We start from the raw sequence: 20,909 nt of genomic DNA, 5'->3' as shown, positions 1-20,909 counted from the left end.
ATTGGGTAAGTTTGAATAAATACATGAATATAAGTTGGGCCCTAGGCAAACCAAACAGGTAGCCATGGTATGTACTAATTTATTACCAGAATTTAAATTTCAATTACTTATAAAAATGCCTTTAAGGAGCCAAATGCTGACTTGCAAGTAATTTTCCTTTGTTTCCATTTTCCTTACCCAGAACATAAGTAGTTTCAAATGTATTACAATGGATGCTCAAAGCAGTAACTAAGAGTGATGTCCTCCAGAGTACTAGTGCTGGCAGAGTATTAATATATCCATTAGTGTGCCAGTCATTGCCATCCTGATCTTTTACACAGAATATATTCAACTTCGCAGTCTGATTCACTTTGTACTACACTTTTATGGAAAGACTTATTATACTTCATTGACAGCTCAAGTTTCATGCCAAGAATTAATAATAATGTGGTGCTCAGACAGCTCGTGGAGGTGTACTGAACACTAATACATTAGTACACTAGAGGGCTATGCCAGGATTGCAAGACATTGTGATTTGAACATTTCCAGGTGGTGAAAATATAAAAGAATTGTTTTTTAAGGGAGGGATGGGGGCGAAGAAGGTGGGGGAGGAATTTTTACTTATACTTCTTTCACATAATTATTTGTAAATTGCTTTGACTAGATCACCTGAAGGATATCAGTTCAATCGAGATAATGAATTGAAAGTATTTAATTAATTAGTAGCTCCATTAAATATGCTATCCATTAGGTATTTTTAATATCCTTTCACTTATTCAGATGTAAATGAAGAGTAATTCTGTAAATGAAAATTAATTCTATTGACAGTAATGGAGTCAGATTGGTAGAGGTGAAGCCACAAGCCCCAGATTAAGACATTGCTCTTTCATAGCTATTATTTGATAAAATTTCATAATAAATGTCATCCCAAATGGCATGTCTATACCCTTTATGAAGTCAGTTACATTTATCGGCATAACAAAAAGAGCATGTTTTCTTTAGAAGCTTTATGATAATAGTTTATACTTACTATGGTGCATTGCCTTCAATCCCGTAATTATTGATATTGGTTGCTGCTGTAATCCCACATATAATGAAAGGAACTCCGCCACTGATCAGGTAAAATCTGTTGAGAGATATTAACTGATATTTTAACTTGCCTGCCTTGTGGTTGAACACTGCTTTTTAAAAAAATTGTACTTTCTTGAAGTATTGTGAGTATACAGTATTGCTGAAACATTAGACATGCCCCTAAAACCAGAAAAGCAAAAAATGAAGTATTGTCACAATAAACACTGTACTTTATGAAGCAAACAGTGGAAAGCTTAATATTTAAGATTTATATGAATCCACATTTAACAATCTTTTCACTTACACCTCTAGTTAATGTAGTTACTATTGCAGTCACATGAAGACAAAACCTTGTCTAATAAAAGAACCTACACCCCAAATAAAGTTATTCCACTCACCTAGATATTTATATTTTATAGTTATTAGACACATAAACATTATAAATTAAAAATATTCAGACAAAGCAGCTGTATTCACTTTAACTTGAAGATGTTCCCAGGGGAATTAAGTGAAACCACAGAAACATTTTCCTAACTCCTGGATGACAAAAGAAACGAAGTTCATTTAGGCAAAGAGAAAAGGGGCAGTCCATTTGGCAGAATGTTTTGTTTTTCTCTGCACAGAGGAGCGATCTGGAGAAATCAGGAGGATTAAATATCCCTTTGCATCTACCACACTTTTCTTCATGCATTCAATACCCAGCCTTGCAAATGCATTAAAATGTGAGGGCCTCTAAGACTTCAGCAAGATCTCATAAATATCCAAGAAGAGTGTTAACCTAAGTGCTAATCTCTCTGTAGACTTGTATTCTAAGGCTGAAAGCACATAGTTTCACACTCCTTTAACCAGTTAAATGCCACTGAACTATTTGGAAGCAGCAGTCATTCCAAAGTATGTTCATTAGGCTACACTAAAGTCCTAGGGGATGTCTCACTGAAGTCGGTATCCTGCATGCCCATGTCCAAGTTCAGGAAAATAAACCACCACTACATTTTCCATTTATATAAGGAAAACACGAAATCATGCATGGGGCACAGCGCTTCCATTGCTGCGGTCTCTGAGGTGAAGAGCACTGGCCCTGGTAACATGTGAGGCTACATCTGGAAGGAATGTTGGTCCGTGACAAAAAGGAAAATATTCCACTGCACCTAGAGCTCAGCTGGTTCTCTGAACATGCTGCCTCATTTCCTGGTTGAACCAATGCTCTTCTGTCAGCAGACAAAATTAGTTTCTTTTCAAGCCATTCCTCTGGTGTGGGAAACCGTATGCAGAGATACAGATGCTTCCCAACCACTGCTATTATGCTGTCCATCAGGACTAAGAGGAACCTGATAACATGTAGGAGACATTCTAACCAGAATCTGGCCACTAGTTTTCTATAATGTGTTACATTTATTGGGAAATTTCACAGTCATTACAAGGGAGGATTTTTACAGAAATAGAGTTATAGTAAGATTAAATAAATCAGCATTTAAATCAAACCCAGAATTAGTGTTAGAATTTCTTAACCTCTTTTCCCCACCTCACTCCAAAGCAGAATTAGAGGCCAGGCCTCAGAAAATTTCATGTTCACATTTACAGTCAATCTCTCTCCTAATGGTCTAAGTTGTAAACAGAGCAGAGAAAATCATTCTCCACGTTCATCAAAAAGCCCTTCAGATTTTATAACTTCAAAGTCATTAAGTATGTATTTTTTCTTCAAACTTGGCTTATTCTGTAGAGCTCAACAAATTCCAATGAACAAACTGCCTCCTTACAAAATCCATTCATTCACTGCAGTTTAATGATTGTACATATCTTTTGACTTGAGTGTGTTGAATAAGCTAGCTTAATATCTTATTATTATTTTTAACAAAGACATGTTCAATGACATTTATGAAATTCAGGAAATTACTAGGGTAAGCAATGAGGCATAGAAAAGTTAATCCCAATTTATCTAAGAAATAGTAAGGAGCAGAAAAATAGGAATACAGAAGCAAGTATAGGAAACTGCACTTCAAACTCATCTGAAGTGATTGCCCCATAGAATTTACCTACAATGCAACCTATAATTTCATTTTTTGCAGTGCCACCACTTTTTACAGATTGGATACATACATTTAAATCATATCCTTATCTAAAGTCTCAGACAAGCCAGTATTTCGGTGTTAGATAATTTACTTCATATCTCACACTTCCAGCAGGCTGCTGAACACAACGGTAGCATCAGATGTTCTGGAAGCACTTGGCTACACAGCGCTTCAGAAATGTGACAAAATCGAGCCAAATTACTGTCCTGGCTCATTGCTAAGAGAAAGAAAATACATTCTAGAAATGACATGAGGTGAAGTCAAATGGTTTCATTGTACCTGAGGTGCACTCTACTGATATCCAGCACAGCACACTGCTTGCCCCGTCTCATTTAAAAAAAAAAAAAAAAAAAAAAAAGTAAAATAGCTAATACAAATGACAGTGTATCTAAATGATTCTTCACTGGTGGATTTGGGATCCTTGAAGGGTGATGGGAAAAGAAGTCTGCCAAGTAGAAGAAAAGTCAGCAAGAGAGGAATGGGATTAAAACAGAACAAACAGAAAATATAATCAAAGAAATGGACGTTAAATTGTAAGAGCGGAAGTGCATACTCTTGCCCATTTGTGCAAGCTCATGTATACTTTAAACCATAAATAAAGAAGAAAAGACCACACACAAGAGAAGAAATGTTGTTTAAGAAGATCTATATGCATGTTAATTATGAGGAAGTGCACTTCAATTTAAGAAATTTAGACCAGTCTTTCCAAACATTAGTTGCTATGCAATCATTAGTATTTTCATTTTTTCTTTTTCAACCAGATGAGATGATTAGAACAAATAATTCTGAAGGAAAAGCTGAAGTAGAATTGATAGGGATTGAATAAAAAGTGAAGTAAATGCAGATAATAAATAGCTGTGCTTCATACTTCTAGAAAGCATTTTACCTAAGAGAATCAAAGTGCTTTATAACTTTAATTGATTTATCCTTACAGCCCCCTGTGTGGTCAATAAATATTATTATCCTGGTTGTACAGATGAGAAAACAAGCAAGGAGAGATTAAGTGTTCAAGGTCACGCAGAAAATCTGTTTCAGAACAACACTTTGTAATTCCTGTCCTATGTTTAAACACACGGCACCCCTCTATTACTGTAAATGAAGGGACTGGGCAAATCATGGCATCCAGGAGTATGCCTTCAAGCCCAGGAAACACATTTGCCTCTCTGTGAGCTTAAGCAGGAGCAAGAAGAATATAATCTTATCCGAAGGATCCCCTGGTTAGGGTGGTTCCCTCCCAGTATTCACTAAGCCTTGCCAATGGCTATCTGCATGCTACTGCCTACAAAGCCCGGCTTGTGGAGGAGGCCATCTGTGCTACTCCCCATGCAGCCCTAACAGCAGCATCCACTGGTATTTCACATAGCACTGCCTGGGCATGTGGACAGAGCAGATTTTTGAGAGCACTGACAGTGGTCTGCATGTAAGAGATGTAACTGGAGAGGTGCTGGGCTCTGCTCCTTCTGTTGCTGCAGCCAGCTTTCGGTGTCTTTCAGCCATACAAAAGCAAAAGTAATGGGCAATGCTCCTGCCCAATTACGCTCACTCACAGAATAATATAATCAAGCAGTACCGGGAGGATGAACCTTGTATATCAAGAAATACCTGCTTTTCAACCATCGTTCCCCCCTGCTCAAGTATATTTTCTTATTTTGAAAGTAATGATCTTCTTCCTACAGTTTCCCTAACTTCCGTTTACTACTTCCTCTCGTGGCTGTCTTCTGGTTTTAAAGGTCTCTGTCATTTGGCTCAGTAACCAGCTTTTGTCTTCCAATTACCTTTTCTACTTCTGAGTTAATTTTCCCATTTTTCTCCTTAAGCCAGTGGGCTGTCTCCTCTTCACAAAAGAACATGCAGTGACTCAGGACCCAGAGCCAATTCCATCTACTTGTGTTACTCTCAACCATTCAAGAAGGCAAATGGTGATACTCAGGCTACAGTACCTACATATACTGTAGCAATGAAACTCTGTAGGCAGCAGTAAGAAGACAGAAGAACCCTGCTCTGACAGATGTGACGGTTACGATGGAGCCACCTAATGCAAAGAGGTTGGCTGTAGGCAAGACAGCCGTGCCTGCAAATCTTTAAAGACTGGGAAACCACAGGGAGGAAATTAAAACTTTTTTTTCACCTAAAATTTGATCTTGACAAGCAGTTGATTTATGTAACATCCTAAAATTGTTTTACAGGGAAAACTATAAACTATCTGTGGGATGATTTGGGGCTTTGAAGCAATTGCCAAGCTATTGCTTCAATAGCCCTTGGGAAGAAGTTTTAAAATTTGCACATTGTTGTTGCTGGACACCCGGGGAACTCCTGATGATTCCTAGCAGGCTTTCGCATCAGCATGCATTTATTTACTGAAGCTCATTCTATCACATCTTCACTAATATTGTTATCCAAGCTAATTAGATTAAAGCCAGCCTGGCAGGCCTCAGCATGCTGCACTTGCACCTTCTAGATGCAGCGCAGGCAACACCTACGGCCTGAAAACCAGGCTATGCAGCCCCGATCAAATGATGTGCAGTAATTTGTGGGGGGAGGAATCATGCTCACTGAACATTAGAAGGAACCCCTAAGTTCCTGCTGCAGCTGCCTGAGACCAGTAAGTACAACATCTTTTACTACATGGACTGACACAAACACAGAAGATCCCCAACAGAGCAGCAGACACTGCTTGGGGTGATGTCCCTCTGTCGACATCACGGCTTACTGTTTTCTGGCTTCCCTTCAGCAAGAACTCCTCATGAAAGGCAAACCCTACCACAAAATACTGGGAGCTATATAGCCAATTTGATAGAAACAGGATAATGTCAGCAAGAATGACTGCAATAGCCTGCAGGCAGCATCCATTCTGCTAACTTAACATACAGTATATTCTTCTAAGTTTATTTCCATAAATATTACTCAGTAAGTCAGCAAGTAAAAGGAGAGTTCTACCCAGTGATGAATTTCTTTCTTGAGTGTCTGGCTATTTTCTAGCCCAAAATTGTTTCCAGATTAAGAACCTTGACTCTGGAATGAGTTTTTCCAAAAAGGACCAGACCTTGGCTTTGTGGGCATAATGCAAGACTGATTTTAAGTTTTTTTGTGCAGAGGCTGGCAGAATGGCTGTGTACCAGGAAGTGATTTAATAGCTTCAAATAGTCTTTATTGCAGACATTACTTGATTAAAATGTATGTATATTTAAAAGTATTCCTCTCTGCATGCACAAGTCTGGAAAGGTACGTGTTAGATATATAAAGATACCAGTGAAACGTTAATTTCTTTCCTTTTCCTCAGTACAAAAAAAGATTCATTTAGCTCTACATCTAGGGCACAGCTCATATAGGAAGAGATGTCAATCTATTAGCCCCTTGCAAAATAAACGTGAAAATAAAAGAGAAGTCACAGCAAGATGACTTTCTCCTTTATTTTTCCTTGAGCTGGGATTTGATTTTAACATCTTTGTGAAAATAATCCATATAGAAAACGGTCATTAACTTCTGAGCTAACCAGATGCCACAGTTCAAGTACCCGGCAGGCAGGCAGGCAGATAAGTAGCTGCTCTGTAGAAAGCTGAATTTATGAGCCTTATTTTCAAATAATTCTTCCCAAATTTTTCATGCATCGCATCATTTCATGGTTTTCTTTTTCCTGGGAATTTTTACAAAATAAAAAGACTGTAGAAATGATGGGATTTTGAAAATATACTTTTCATTTGAGGAAAAAATGTTGTCATTTTCAATCTTATTCCAGATAGTATTGACTTAGGAACATATTTACAAATACCATGATAGTTTTGCTTCATGGTCTTGCTGAAAAGAAATAGCCTCCATTTTTAAAGTGCTTTTTACTTGTCTGCAAAGTGGAATATAAACATGGAGAAGACACTAAAAAAAGAAAAGGAAAACAAATCTACTAATAATACTAAAATTAAGCTTAATATTGCAAGTCAAACTCTAAAAGGCAAATAACAGAATTAAGAGTTGCATGAAAACTCTATTTAGCACTTTTACATGGCAAATTGTTATTCTTTTTAACTGCCTGTTCACAGTCCATTTTTTTTCCATAAGACATTTCACTTATTCATCCCAGAACGAACAAAGATCACTGGACAGGTAGTTATGCATTGTGTTATATATCCGTTCTTTCTAGATCTTACTGCAAATTAAGAGCTTCACAAACATTAGTTATTTAATATTCATAAAGTTCTTGTGAGAACACATATAGTCTCCAGTTAGAGGCAGAGACTAAAGCACAGAGACATAAATGACAAAACCATTAAGAAAAGTCTCTGCAGATTTGTTTGCTCAGCTTCTGCAGATGTCCAGGCCTCCGTCTGACAAACCTAGGCTCTAATTTTTTACTAAAATTGGCCATGATATAGGAGTTGAAATACTTTGCTGGATCTGCTCTCTCTTAGAGACTCATGCTATGGGAACCTGGGCAATAAAGTGGGAGAACGTTAGTCAGTGTCAGCAGATATGAAACCACACCTATCAAATGGCTTCAGAACCTCTTGCCTCCCTCCCGTGAGCCCACTGCACTAGATATTCATACCGAGCTTCTCTTCCTTTCCGTCTATCTCAGACGATGCCTCAGTGTGAGTTTGGGCCCTGCTAGTGGATGAAGCCAAGAGGATGTGCTGAGGCTTCTATTTCTCTGCACCTTCCTTGGTTAAAACCTTTCCTGGCTAGTGTAGCCATTACGCCTACTTGGGTATTTTGCAGATGAAAAGGAATTTGCAGGCTGGCTGTACAGTTGCAGTTTGCTTTACCATGATCATCCTGCAAGACAGACTGAGCCAGTAGAGAGGACAGAGAAACAAAAATGCATATATATACATAAAAATAATCAAGAACTCAAAAAAATGTTTAGAGAAAATCCAGAAGAAAGAGAAGTGAGTTTCATTTATATAGAGATAACTATATTGTCTCTTGGTGAGCTAGACCAGCTTGAAGAGCCATTGTATCTAGGAAGCAAGAGAGACCTTGCCTTTTTTTTTTCTCCTATTTTATTGGAGAATACCTTGGAGGCTGTTGGAAATCAGGGAAATGATTCCTACAATGCCTTCCGCGCTGCAGTTCAGCTCTATTGACTTCCACTCCTGCTCAGGCTTAATGAATAAATAAGTCAGGGTAAGGAGATACTCATGCTGAATGTACTTCTGAAGGAAAGAAGTAAAATACTAAGCAGCATGTTGATGAGAAAGAAAATATATTAGTATTTCTCAAAGAATCTGTATAAAGAGCATGGAGCTCATAGAGAGAAAACTGTTTATGTTAATGCTTGGGGAGAAATAATTGAGGAGAAATAATACTCATGCTTTGAGTATTTCCTATTTGCACAATCATTTTATCCCTAGGGAACACAACAGGCCTTTCAATTCTATTTCCACAGTTAATTTCTAGTAGTAAAACAGCTGATACTCTTGTTCGGAGCAATTCATTGCTACCTCATTTTTCTAGGCATTTGACTACTCTGGCATAGAGCTGTTAGCTGAAATTATTTTGCAGTTCCAGCCTACTGAATCAAACACAACTGCTTCACTAAGCATTGCAGCACACCTTTAGAAAGTCAATTACCATCAGGATGTCCTTCTGCCTTTCAAAGGGGAGAAAAGAACCATTAACCTATCAACCCTCATCAAGACAAGAAATTCTGGTAACAGCCTATGTGTGACAATGCCATTTTAAATAATACGAAAGTAAAACATGCAAAGATAGTGATAATAAGTGCTGTACCTTTATATTGGACATATTTAATACTCAATTCACATTATATTAGTATCAATGTTTTATGACAGTAGAATCACCTTGAATTTTAAATAGAAAATATGGATTTCTTTGGTTTTACTTGATGTAATATTTCATTAAGCCTGCCAAAGGAACCAAATGAAATGATGAGCAGGAGGCAATATATTTTAATTTGAATCACCTGTGAAAGTCACTGACAGAGGATTCTTGTCTATGTTCTCCTATGACTAAATTTTGAAATCGTATTTTTAAAAATGAATTCATGTCAATCCTGTATTTTATTATGGAAATCACCAGCACAACTGCCTGAATCCCCCTGTGTTTCATGCATTGTTGACTTTGACACTTACTTGCTTTGTAGGCAACTTTTTTTTTTTGTCAAGAAGAATGCTTTTGCTTCTGCAGTAATTTAAAAAAAAATTCAAAAGGACCGATCACATCCTTGTTTTGTAATTTTTAAATCACCCGAAAATACACTATTTTCAACTTTCACAGAAGGAGAACCTTTGGAGAATTTATTCAAGAGTTACTCATTCACTATCTGGTATATTTTTGTTTTTAGGTATGAAATCTATTTGTTGTATTAAAAAGAGGTATTCTGAGACCTTATTTTTTATTATGAGCTATATTGCCAAGTTAGAGCTGAATAATTTAAATCGCATGAGTTTTACAGGTAATACGTGAAAGTGTCCATTTTCTAGAGAATAATACTCTTAGTTTTACTTTCTGTTAAATTCTTTCACTGTACATGCACAGAACGATTCAGGAGATATTCATGACCAAGCAACTGATTTCGTGAAGATACGGACTTTACCAGTAGACCCAGGTAGCTTCTTAGATTTGCTCAGCTAAGCGTGCAAGACAGATGTGTGCAAACAATGAAAAAAGAATACAAGAACTCCTGGGAAATATCTCTAGGGAGGACATGTTAATTCTCCTAAATTCATCTCTTCTTTTCCTTTTTCTCTCATATAAATCAATGATCTTATATGAAGGGCAAGATCTTTGCCCACAGTGCCAGAGGGAGCTGAAATTGTTTAAAAGAAAGAAAAATACAAGAAAAACTTCAGAGATGTGAATTTCCACAAAAACTACATTGTTAATTTGCACATTTTTTTGCAAGCTTTGTATCTTTCGATGCAATATTAAGCCCCTGTTTCGGAAGGCAGGTGATAAAGAATCTCAGCTTTCTCTATTGAACTTTTATGTGGCCACAGAAACAACTGAAACCTGATTTCCTGCAGATTTTGTCTTACAATTGTCCTTGGTGTCTAAAAAGGTACAAGGTCCTCTTGAGATCTTTCCTGTATTTATGCCACCTCTCTATCATTTCAGCCTCCTCTTATGTTATTTATCTTTGTTATTCACCTGCCTATCTAGTCACGTGAAACTCACAGGAGCTTAATGATCTCTATCCATCTCAGGTTGACCAGCCAAGTTATCAGACAAGGAAAGTCTCAATGACAAATTGTTAAACAGTTTCTTTAAGGATATCATAATAGAAATAAGAATAAATTTCTATTTTTCTGTTACAGATAATTAGGCAAAATGTGAAAAATGTGAACTTCAGTGGTTCAAAACCTAGCAAACAGGTATCTTAAATTCACTGTTTTCAAAAGTGTGTCTTGTTTTTTTACATTAATAACACAATTTTTACTTTAGTTTACTGATTCTTGAATGATGAAGGTTGGCGTTACTACTTACAGAGAGAAAACAATAGCAAGAAAGCACAGCTCCAACAAGCTAAAAAGCATTTTTCTCTTCTGCTGGCCCTGAAACATTTCAAGCATCTTATAAAGCCTATTTGATTGATAAAGGCCATTAAAATAATGAGTTTAGAAAATTTAATGCTGCTTCATGAAATGTGCCTTTTCTGCCAACAAGATTGCCTTTCTTCAATGAAAATGAAAATTACAGCTTCACACATAATTGTATGCAAAACTGCTAAATGCATCAGCTGGTTTCTGTCATATAACGGTGACTGGGTGGCTATTGTTATAAAGTACTCTCAGAAATGCTCTAAAATAATACATGTTCTGGCCACTGTGTAACACACATATTTTCAATAATTAATAGATTCATATTTAATATAGTCATATGTCCTTATAAAGTGCTTTCTTATGAAGTTTACAGAGAAATATTACATTTCATCTGTTTACCTATATTTGTTCAGCATATTCTATGCGTATTCTTAAACGATACCCACCCACCATATTCAAGACAAACTATCTGTGTATAGATAATATGTGGAGGTAGCTCTATTGGCTTTTAAATATTTTAAAATCAAAGTATTAAAGCATTGTTGCTGTTCCTGAGGATTTTACCAACAAGGTAATAAAACCCCATCTTCAAAATATTGTTAAAGACTAGCTGCTACATCCCCAAAGTTGAACAGTTAGTGTTTCAGGCTTCTGCATCTCTGGTTTTACAATTATGTGCTAATCACAATTTACTCCTACCTTCCATCTATTTAGGTAATTGGGTTTATTTTCAAGTGCATGTTTCTAAAATCTAATCACACAGCTAGAGCAAGATGTATCCTCAGGCAAAGCGAGAGGACAGTCAGTCTTGTTTAAGACATGAAGAAACCACACACTAAATAAAAATAATATAATTTTGATTATTAAATCTTCTTGGTCTACGAGAAGTATTCAGTCACAAACCCAGAGGGCCATTAAAATCGAAAAGCATTTATGCAGAAGATCCATGGAAACTGCAAAACCCTTTCTGCTGAATCTTTCCAGCTACCAAGCCTTTGACATCAACAAATCAAACCCACATTTTTAGAGAAAAGATGGAAAAGTTTCCTGAAAGGAATTTTTTTCCTGATGTGAAAAGCATAAAGTAGGTTTTGAATTCCTCTAAAGTCCATCTTCAGTGCACAGTAAAGGACTCTATTTTGGTTCCCACTTAAAAATATTTCAATTAATTTTTTTGACTACTAATATTTTCAGGTTTTGCAACAGGTCATGAGTTAAGGAGGGGGCATGCCTCAAACTGAAGAAAAATTAGTATCTCAAACATCAAAGACATGATTTTTATCCACACAGAATACTGCTTTCAATAATAAAGAAAACCATATGGAAAAACTTTCAGGTGAATTCAGTGCAAGGCACAGATGTTAACAACCTAAGATACACCCTAAATGACTTGACATATCAGTTCTGAAGGTATTACATTTTTGCTTTATTTACCAAGACTGCACAATGAAAAATCTAAAAAAAGGTACTGTGTGTAAGGTGTCTATATAAGTTAAAAATGAGGCTTTTTCTTTGTTCATGTTTCTACCCTTGTCTTTATTCAAAATACTTGCTGAGAAAAAGTATCTCAGTACTTACACAGAGCAGCAGAACAGAATACGGTGCCTGCCTCAAGAATTAAATTGCACTCCACAAACACTAGAGTTACTGAAGATTTATGCACCAGAGATTTAAAATGGGAATCTGCAGAATATAGTGCAGGTAAAAACCCCAAACTATTAAGATGAAGCATTTCATTTTTTTTCAACCAGAAATTTTTCTGAATATCTATTACCTAATCACTTCTAAATATTGACTTTAATTTCCTTTTCAGAATAAGAAGACTATCAAAAAGGTTCTATTCTCCCATGAATTCAGTTTTACAGCTGGCCACATTTAGAACCTTATCTATAGTATATGTAACCACTACTTACACCTCAGTGGACTCATACAGAAAGAAAACATTAGAAATCCAAAACCTATTAATTTGATTAATTGTGAATAACTACTCTCCTTGACTTGGTAATTTGATAGTATTCCAACATTTTTTAAAGCACGTTTTATTACTTCCTGTCATTTTTCACTTTTAAATCCTCAGTAACGACAGCTTCATTTTCATGTATTTCAACACTTTAGTATATTCCTCAGTGTTGCTATTTGAAAGAAAGCTGCATTTCCTTTTTTTTTTTTTTTTTTTTTTTTTTTTTGTGGCTTAAGTATTAGCTGGACCAAGCAATTTTAAACTCATATAGCAATGATTAACGTGTTTGGATATTTTTCTAGAACAATAACTAACAGCCCTCACATCATTGAAGGTAACACATTTTTGTTAGGACATATGAAAGTTCCCTATCTTCTTAATGCTACACACGTTGACTGGTCCATGTACACTGACCAAGGTGAGCAAAAAACTACTATTCATAACATGTCCCGAGGCAAGAAACAATTTAAAGCTTACTTTGGTACAGCGAACTACATGTTATTTGGTGCAATGAACTATTATACCAAGTGACCCTGCTACTTTAAGTGACAGTGAAAGAAACCCACCTGTGAATAGTCAATAATCAGGTGCCTGGACTCCCTTCTGTGATGGGGAAGACAGATTCTCTTTCCCTGAATTAGATGATTAAGGGTCTGCCATCGTACCTGAGTGCTGTGAGCACTGGATATCCAGCATTCCGGTATTAGCACAAACGGTGCTAATTTCCTTACGGGGTAGGGATACTTTCAGTTGTCATGTATGGAATATCACTTCTGTCACCACCCTATTTTATTCTTATTTCTGCAGGTTTTTTTAGAAATTTGTTAAAATTCTGGAACGACTGAAAGAGTTGGGTTAGAGACTCAAGAGTCCTCATGAACCACAGCAGAATGAGGTGGCTACCACAAGATGAGTTTCTTTTGCTATCCCTTGTATTTTCTCATCATCAGTTCAGACATACTATGTGCAATTTGATGGAAATGTTTTGTATTTATAAACATGATATTTATATATTTTACATTATGTAGCTATGAATTTTAACTTTACATTATATACCTATGAATTTTAATGATCTGTTAAACTCACGGGGTTTTGTTCATGGGATTAAGAGTGATTTCTTTGTGTGCTTTATTTCAGACAGCTTTACAGCCCTTACATTTCACGTTTGTGGTCTATTCAAGATGAAAGCTAAAAGGAAACAGAACTAGGATGGGAGGAAGAAATAAGGTCCTTGGAGATTTTCAAAACTTGACTAGATGAGGCTGTGAGCTAACTTTTAAGTTTAGATCTGCTTTGAGTAGAGAGTTAAACTAGATGGTTTACAGATGTTTCTTCCAAACTTATTTTTTTTATGATTCAATGATTAACTTCTTATTCTTTGTTATTTTTTCAGTCTTACGAGGGTCAATCCATACCAGCTATCAATGCTGAGAGAAGTACTCTTTAAACCTGCTGCTCTTGTAGTTTACATCACAGTAAATTCAAGCATATGCACTACTCAGAGTAGACTGACTCACAAGTAAGCATAGCTTGAAAATTTCTATAGTTAGAAGGCTACATGCCTAGGGCCAGACAGAGTTCTTCAGGAGAGTAGAGTACATTATTAAACTGTAATTGAGATAGGACATGACTGAGGTCAGAAAGAGACCCCACTTCACATCCCATCAACAATGCCTACAGCTGTGACTGTAGTGCAGAATAGTTGCAACAAAAGAAAAAATTATGCTATGTATGAAATCTATTATTGTATTAGATAAATTGTGCATCCATTACTTATGTAAGTGTTCCCCTGGCTTTGGTCAAGCTCCATATGAGCAGACGCAGACTTAATGATTTTGTACTACACAATTGCATTATTCTTTTGCAGAAACTAATCTACCCTCTAAAGAATCTTAGCAAAGTTTCATCCTTAGTTTGCAAAAAGGAAAAAAACCTTACTTTTTCATGTTCGCTTTCATGGAGAAAGTCTTAGATTAGTATTTATACAATGCTATCTACTTTACAACTTCCAATTTATCATCCTGAGAGATATCCAGGTAGCCAAGAACTTAAGATCTTTCCAAATAAATGGTATTAAATGTAACAAGCAGCGGTGAAACATTAAAGCATAATGGAAATAATTTTCCCTTTTTGGAATAAACTTTTCCCTTTTTTCTTCTTTTTGGAACACTTTTGCCTTCATATTCCATAGGCTGTAATTCAATCCCCTAACCTAGAGGCAGCAAAAAGCATTCTTTTTTAATGCTATACATAAAAGAATGATTATGGATTATCTTGCTATTAAATCACAAATTGTATTCAGTTAATGACTTGACTCCACAAAACCATGGAGATATAGATTTATTGGTAAAAATTCAGGTTGACATTTTGTCCTTAATTCAACCTATTGAAAAGTAAGAAATAAAGGTACAATTGCATGAGTTCATGAGTGTCAACCCCAATTTTTAGCTTGAATGTTGAGGTTTTTTGCTGTTGTCGGTTTTAGTCTTACTAAGTTGAGCTATAGGAAAATACTATATATATGATGATGGCATGAACATTTGCTTTTTCCTGTTGTTTAAAGACTGACATATATAGAAATCTATTTTTGGTGATCCCTATCTCTGATTTTAACCAGAAGCAAAAACAAAGTTTTTCCATCATATATATAAAGGTCAAAGGGTAAGTTTCTAAAATATCACAGGGTTTTTTTGAGCACTCAACCATAAGTGATCATGAAACTTTGAAAGAAAAGGACAAGCAGAGATGGAGTTATCACTACAAATAATAATTGAGAAATATTAATTAAAATCTAGAAATTCCATGTAATTTCCAGAATGTTACTGCATTAGTAATGCAGAAAAAGGAGTCCTGAAAAGAAATGAACAGCAGTCCTTGCCATCTTCACAAAACTGTAAGAGCATCTCATTGCTCAGCTTTCCAGGTCAAAAGGCTGCCTAGCTTTGCTAGGTATGAGAACTGTTATCGGATGTGGCAATGTCAGAAACTCAGAAAAAAGTAAAGTGTTCTCTCTATTTGGAAAACGCTCTCTTAAATGCATGAAGCAGGAATATAACTGATTGGTTGCTTCTTCAATATCACTAATGGAAGACTAAGAGTCTATATAATTAGACAAGTTTAATGTCATTGTTATATGAGACAATGACAAGAGTATAATATACCACGTTAAATAGTCTAGAATGCCTTATAGCTAGCATGGGATAGCTATTCTGAAAGTAACAGTGGTAGTAATTTGCCCATGATTCCTGTTCCTTACCTTTCTGATTCATGAGAACAAGTTTTACTGACATCAGCAATCCCAGAAATTAAATTCCAAAGTGATATGCATAAAAGTTTCTTGGAAATGAACTCTGCCTGTATAGGCATTTTTTTCTGGAGATGTCTGTAAACTCATCTAATAGGAATAAGTAGCAAGATCCTATGACTGACCACTCATACAGACAGCAAATACCACAAATTTAAGGACCATCCGTAATTAAACTATAAAAGAAATTACTACAAAAGTAAAAGACTGGGAAATAAAATAAAGCAATAAATATATCCGAACGAATTATGTGTTCAGAGATTTATAGGCATAAGTATGTGGGTAATGTTCTTGGTGAATTACCTATATCTACTGATGTGACTACGTGTAATTAGCATAGCTACTGGTTAAGGCATGTTGGAACAGGGTACTACTTCTTACCTTTCATACATCTTCCATAAAATTCATATAGAATATTTGAAGGTAAATCTCTGAAATCTCCAATTTCTTGGCAAATACAAATGGTCTTCATTAATCATAGTTCTCCTGCCTCCTCATCAATAGATAAAACAATAACTAGGTATCTCTCACAATCAGTAGATAAGTAAGTCAGGTATCTCATGGGCTCTGGTTTTCTTTCACAGAAAACCTAAACCAACTTTCACTTTCAGATAAACTGTTAAAATTTTGAATATTCCTTGAGTACCAAGTGTGATCCAATAATAACAGCATCACCCCTTTATCTGAGTCCTTCAATCAATATAGGCATAAACTTAAATCTGGACATTTTATTTTGCTAAGGTATATTAAATATTATATATTTAAAATGCTTTAATAATTAAAATTCCTGAGAATTTACTGAATTTTACTTGTAAGTAGCAATAAGCAATGATTTCCATCTATGAACCAAAATCTTCCTGTGATTAAATATGTGTAACTCGCAGTGATTCACTCAAAACCCGTTGTGGGTGTGGATGTTTCAGAGCAGAAGCTGGCCTAATTTTTTGTTATGTTTTAGATAGTAACATGGTACCTGAATAAAAATACCTGGAGGATCAGCAGCCACTTCCTACAAGACTCATAACATTTCCAAACACTAAAGGCATATTTGGAACACATTAGTTTCAAAGTCTCTTCTGTCAGAATTTGCTTGCATAATAAAACAGAGTTTCTTACGAGACCAACAAGGCTGTAGGAATTCAGCAGTAAATAAAGGTTTGAAAAATGAGAATACTGTTAGGAAAAATGCTTGTTTTAAGAATAACAGACTTGTAGGGCAGGAATGAACATCAAGAGGTCATCTAGTCCACTCAAAAGCTCTGAGGCAGGGTCACATTAAACACCTATCATAACTACCTTGGCTTTATCTAATCTACGTTAACACATTGATGATGACAGTTTCCATAGCCTCCAAGGTAACCTGCTTTGTCATCTATTCTCATAGTTTAAAATCATTTTCCAATATCAACCTATTTATCTCTTACTTCAACTTAATCTTATTATTTACTGTCCCTTCTTCAATAATTTCAGATAATTTTGTTATTAATACATTTTAAGCCTATTATCAATGTTCTTAACATTCATAACTAGCAGTGAGGGTCCACAACTTCCAAGTGATCTGAGTTCATGTGTTCCTTCTTTTATCATGTTTACAACTGTCATTGCAAACAAGGAGTTAGAAGGTCTCTCTAAAAAGTTTAGGATAAGCGTTTCGAACAAAATCACACAAGTCCAGAAAGTCAAGCTCTAAAAAGAATATGAGATATCATGATTTTTCTGATGGTACCACACAAATCTTTTTCATTTCCTGCCCTTTCAACTGTGGAACCTCTCAAGGGGTGTGTCTCACACACAGGGAGGTGATTTACTATCCCGTTAAGAAAGATCAGTAATAGGGTTTGAACAGAAATTACAGAAGATAGTTAAGGATCGACTTTTAAAATACATGATATATTTTTTAACTAACCTGAGTTTGCTTGTCTCTTAACTTGCTGCAGGCCAGTGTTTTTCCCTTTCCATTTCCTTTATTAATATTATAACTATCTTGGATGCCCTCATGTTCCACTTTCCTGTGTTAGAGGCTGATTGATCTCCTTGAGACTTTCTACAGTTCTCCCAAGGCCTGTATCTTAGTCTGCACTTTGTTTCAAGACTCATCCCTTGCTTAGTTTTCTTTAAAGCTTTCTTGGGACACTTTTTGGTATCCTTTTCACACTGATTCCCTGTTTTATTCTGAGTCAAACTTTCATCTCCTGATGCGCTTCTTGAACTCTTCTACTTCTCAGTTTCTATACTTTAAATTGGTCCACTGAGTTTCTCTCATTTGCAGCGTATGCTGTTTTGCACAGGCAATTGTTCAACTGCCTCTGTAAAACACAACATGTACTCAAAGCGCTTTGTAACAATGCAAGGCAAAGGTTAAAAACTAAGAAGATCAATAGTCAGGAAATTCAGAATGCAAATTCTGAATGCCTCAGCTGTACTGGAATTGTAATTTTTCTATGGGAAAATATAAAGTTTAATGTGGTCAGTAAAAACAGCAGAGAAAAATACCATATACGTACAAGACCTATTCTACAGGTAAGACCTGCCTTCCCTCTGTCATTTATGAACCATTGCAGGAACTCCATAGTAGGTAATTTTGATGTAATTGATCCAGAAAATTTTACTTTAACCCCAACAGTCAATGGCTGGCTTTTAATCTAACACATGAGAGCTCTATCTGCTCTGAAAGTGATTCTTACTATGTATCTTATTCTTTACCCAGAATACTAAAATTATAAAAGTTACACAGGAGAACTTTAATTTCCCCAGCCTGCATTAACTTAGCTGCTGTGATTAATTTTTTTGTTTATGTTAAAAGGAAAAGTGATGATAAAAGTAGAAGGCAAAACTCAGACATTGCTGTATGAGATGTAGCTTTGAGCAATCAGCTGCCTTTCAGTCTACAGCTTAAGCACCTTACTTCTGAAAGACTATTTCACTACTTACAGCCTTAGCAGTTAAAGAACAACCAAAACTCGTCCAAAGCCTGCTCAAAGTCCTAAACCAGTCTACTTTTATAGCATTTTGAAAATCGAATTAAAAAAACTCAGTCACACGCCAGGAGGATTCTAACTTTAAACGTTCCTACTTTAAAATTGTAAATGTGATTTGCTCTTTAATGTCTTCTCATTTGGAGTTTTTAATGAAGCCTAAGTTGAAAAGAATCATCCACATTTTCCAGTAATGGGCTTCAACTATTTAGGATGTACAAGGTCAAGGAGATCAATGGAATTATATGTGTATTTTTCCATGGTCTCTCAACTCAACACCAAGTACATTAAAATAAGGCAACTTTTCCTTCTAAGACTTTTAAGCCCTCCTTCCAAACAGGCATAAACCAGAGATTATTACACACATTTCATAGGAAATATGCACAGAATAAGTCAGGTCTGAAGCTGAATTTACAACAGTTACAATTAAATATGCCTCAGCATATTTGACATAATAAGCATATCTGTAGATTTCACTGGTCTTGTTTGTCCAAGGAATTTTTTTTTATTTCCTTGCATTTTTCCATTCATTAATAAAGAAAAATATCCCAAAATGTTAAAAATTATTTATAATAATAATAATAATAATAATAATAATAATAATAATAATAATAATAATAAAGGAAACCGTAATTGCTCAAAACATATATATGTGCATAAAAAGATAAATTTGGGTTTTATTGCTAGTTTATTTTAAATAACCCAGGTGCTTTTTATTGTTTAGCATTTGCTCTTGGAATCTAATAATATCTTCAAGCCAAAATCACTTTATGGAATAGTGGCAATGCATTGGTAAATGAAGACCTATGGCATGATATAATTTAAATACTTAGTGATTGTACCATACTGCAGTTACTATAGACTATTGAATAATTCTGTATTACACTATTTGGTTGTCTGCAGTGTTCTAGTTCCTGTGACATTACAGTTTATCAGTCTGCATCATATACTTCACTATTCTTCACGTCTAATGTTTTCTTGCAACATCAGTGTTTTCATTACAGTTAAGCTGGATGCATATATACTTAAAAGTATTTATTTAAGCATATTATTTAAGTATACCCACTTAAAAGACAAGTGTCCTGTAATTGGCTCTAAGTTCCATCGTTTTCATACAACAATTTTCATAAGAAAAGATTTGTATCTAATGTGACTCTGCCATTATTTAAATAAAACAAATGCTTCAATTTTAAATTTTCTTAATAATAGAGTACAATAATCCACAATTAAAAGTCAGATAGCCTTTTCTGTAACTGTGGTGAATATTATTTCATGCAAATGGGAATGCTTAGTTCTTTGTGCATATTATGGCAATAAATACATTTGAAATTATCTTATGCATTTCTCTTTACAGCTTTTTTGCATAATCAAGTTTAATCTATATGGCACCAGAGAATCGTATGAGAAAATATTTAGCTCTTTCAAATCTGATAAAGTTTTCTACAAAGCCCCATTGGAGTTTGAATATATTATCTTCAAGGATTTTTAGAACTTTCAAAATTTCCAATCAGCATTTTACATTTTGCCTGGAGTGGTATATCAAAGCATGGAGTATTTTATCAGGCTTATCCTACCCTCTAACTCATCCTTTACAATTATGTATATGACTAGCTTGAATTTTAGAAAATGTTGAGGCAAGGAATACTGTGACAAGAATTCTGAATTTCCAGGAAATACCTAGATGTGAACTCATGATAAAAGTAGCCGAAAATTCAACTTAATACAGTTCTGCAGATCAGCATGTTGCAGTTACAGCCTTTCAAACCTGAAAATATCATAGGAATCATTATAAGTCTCCCTGAAGCTCACAACTTTGCAAGCCTGCAAATGCCTAACTCATGCAGTTCATTTTTTAAGTCCCAAGACCATCATTCCCTCATTAAATGACCAGGTATCACTCAGATGTCATTTTCTTTTTTAGCTATGTTTGTCAATAGCTTTAGAATTGGGGAGAATTTCAGCTGAGCAGATGCTGATACATGACTTGGTATGTTGCTTAATAGCTTGTTTACAATAAGATGACATACATTTCTTTGCAATAACCACAAACTGCTT

At 35.3% G+C, this 20,909-nt stretch overlaps 1 protein-coding gene across 2 annotated transcripts in view; it reads right to left on the bottom strand.

The window, feature by feature from the left end:
- Positions 1-20,909, bottom strand: part of LOC121094010 (adhesion G protein-coupled receptor A3-like) — a 277,788-nt gene that overhangs the window by 6,270 nt on the left and 250,609 nt on the right. For both annotated transcript variants that reach the window (XM_040607076.1, XM_040607077.1), the window contains one exon: positions 1,010-1,105. In XM_040607076.1, the coding sequence (XP_040463010.1) occupies positions 1,010-1,105 (96 nt within the window). The remainder of the gene's footprint in view (positions 1-1,009; positions 1,106-20,909) is intronic.

The sequence above is a fragment of the Falco naumanni genome, chromosome 9, assembly GCF_017639655.2.
Source record: "Falco naumanni isolate bFalNau1 chromosome 9, bFalNau1.pat, whole genome shotgun sequence".
NCBI classification, from domain to species: domain Eukaryota; kingdom Metazoa; phylum Chordata; class Aves; order Falconiformes; family Falconidae; genus Falco; species Falco naumanni.
Note: the sequence above shows the minus strand (reverse complement) of the source record. Positions and strands in the feature narration are given on the sequence as shown.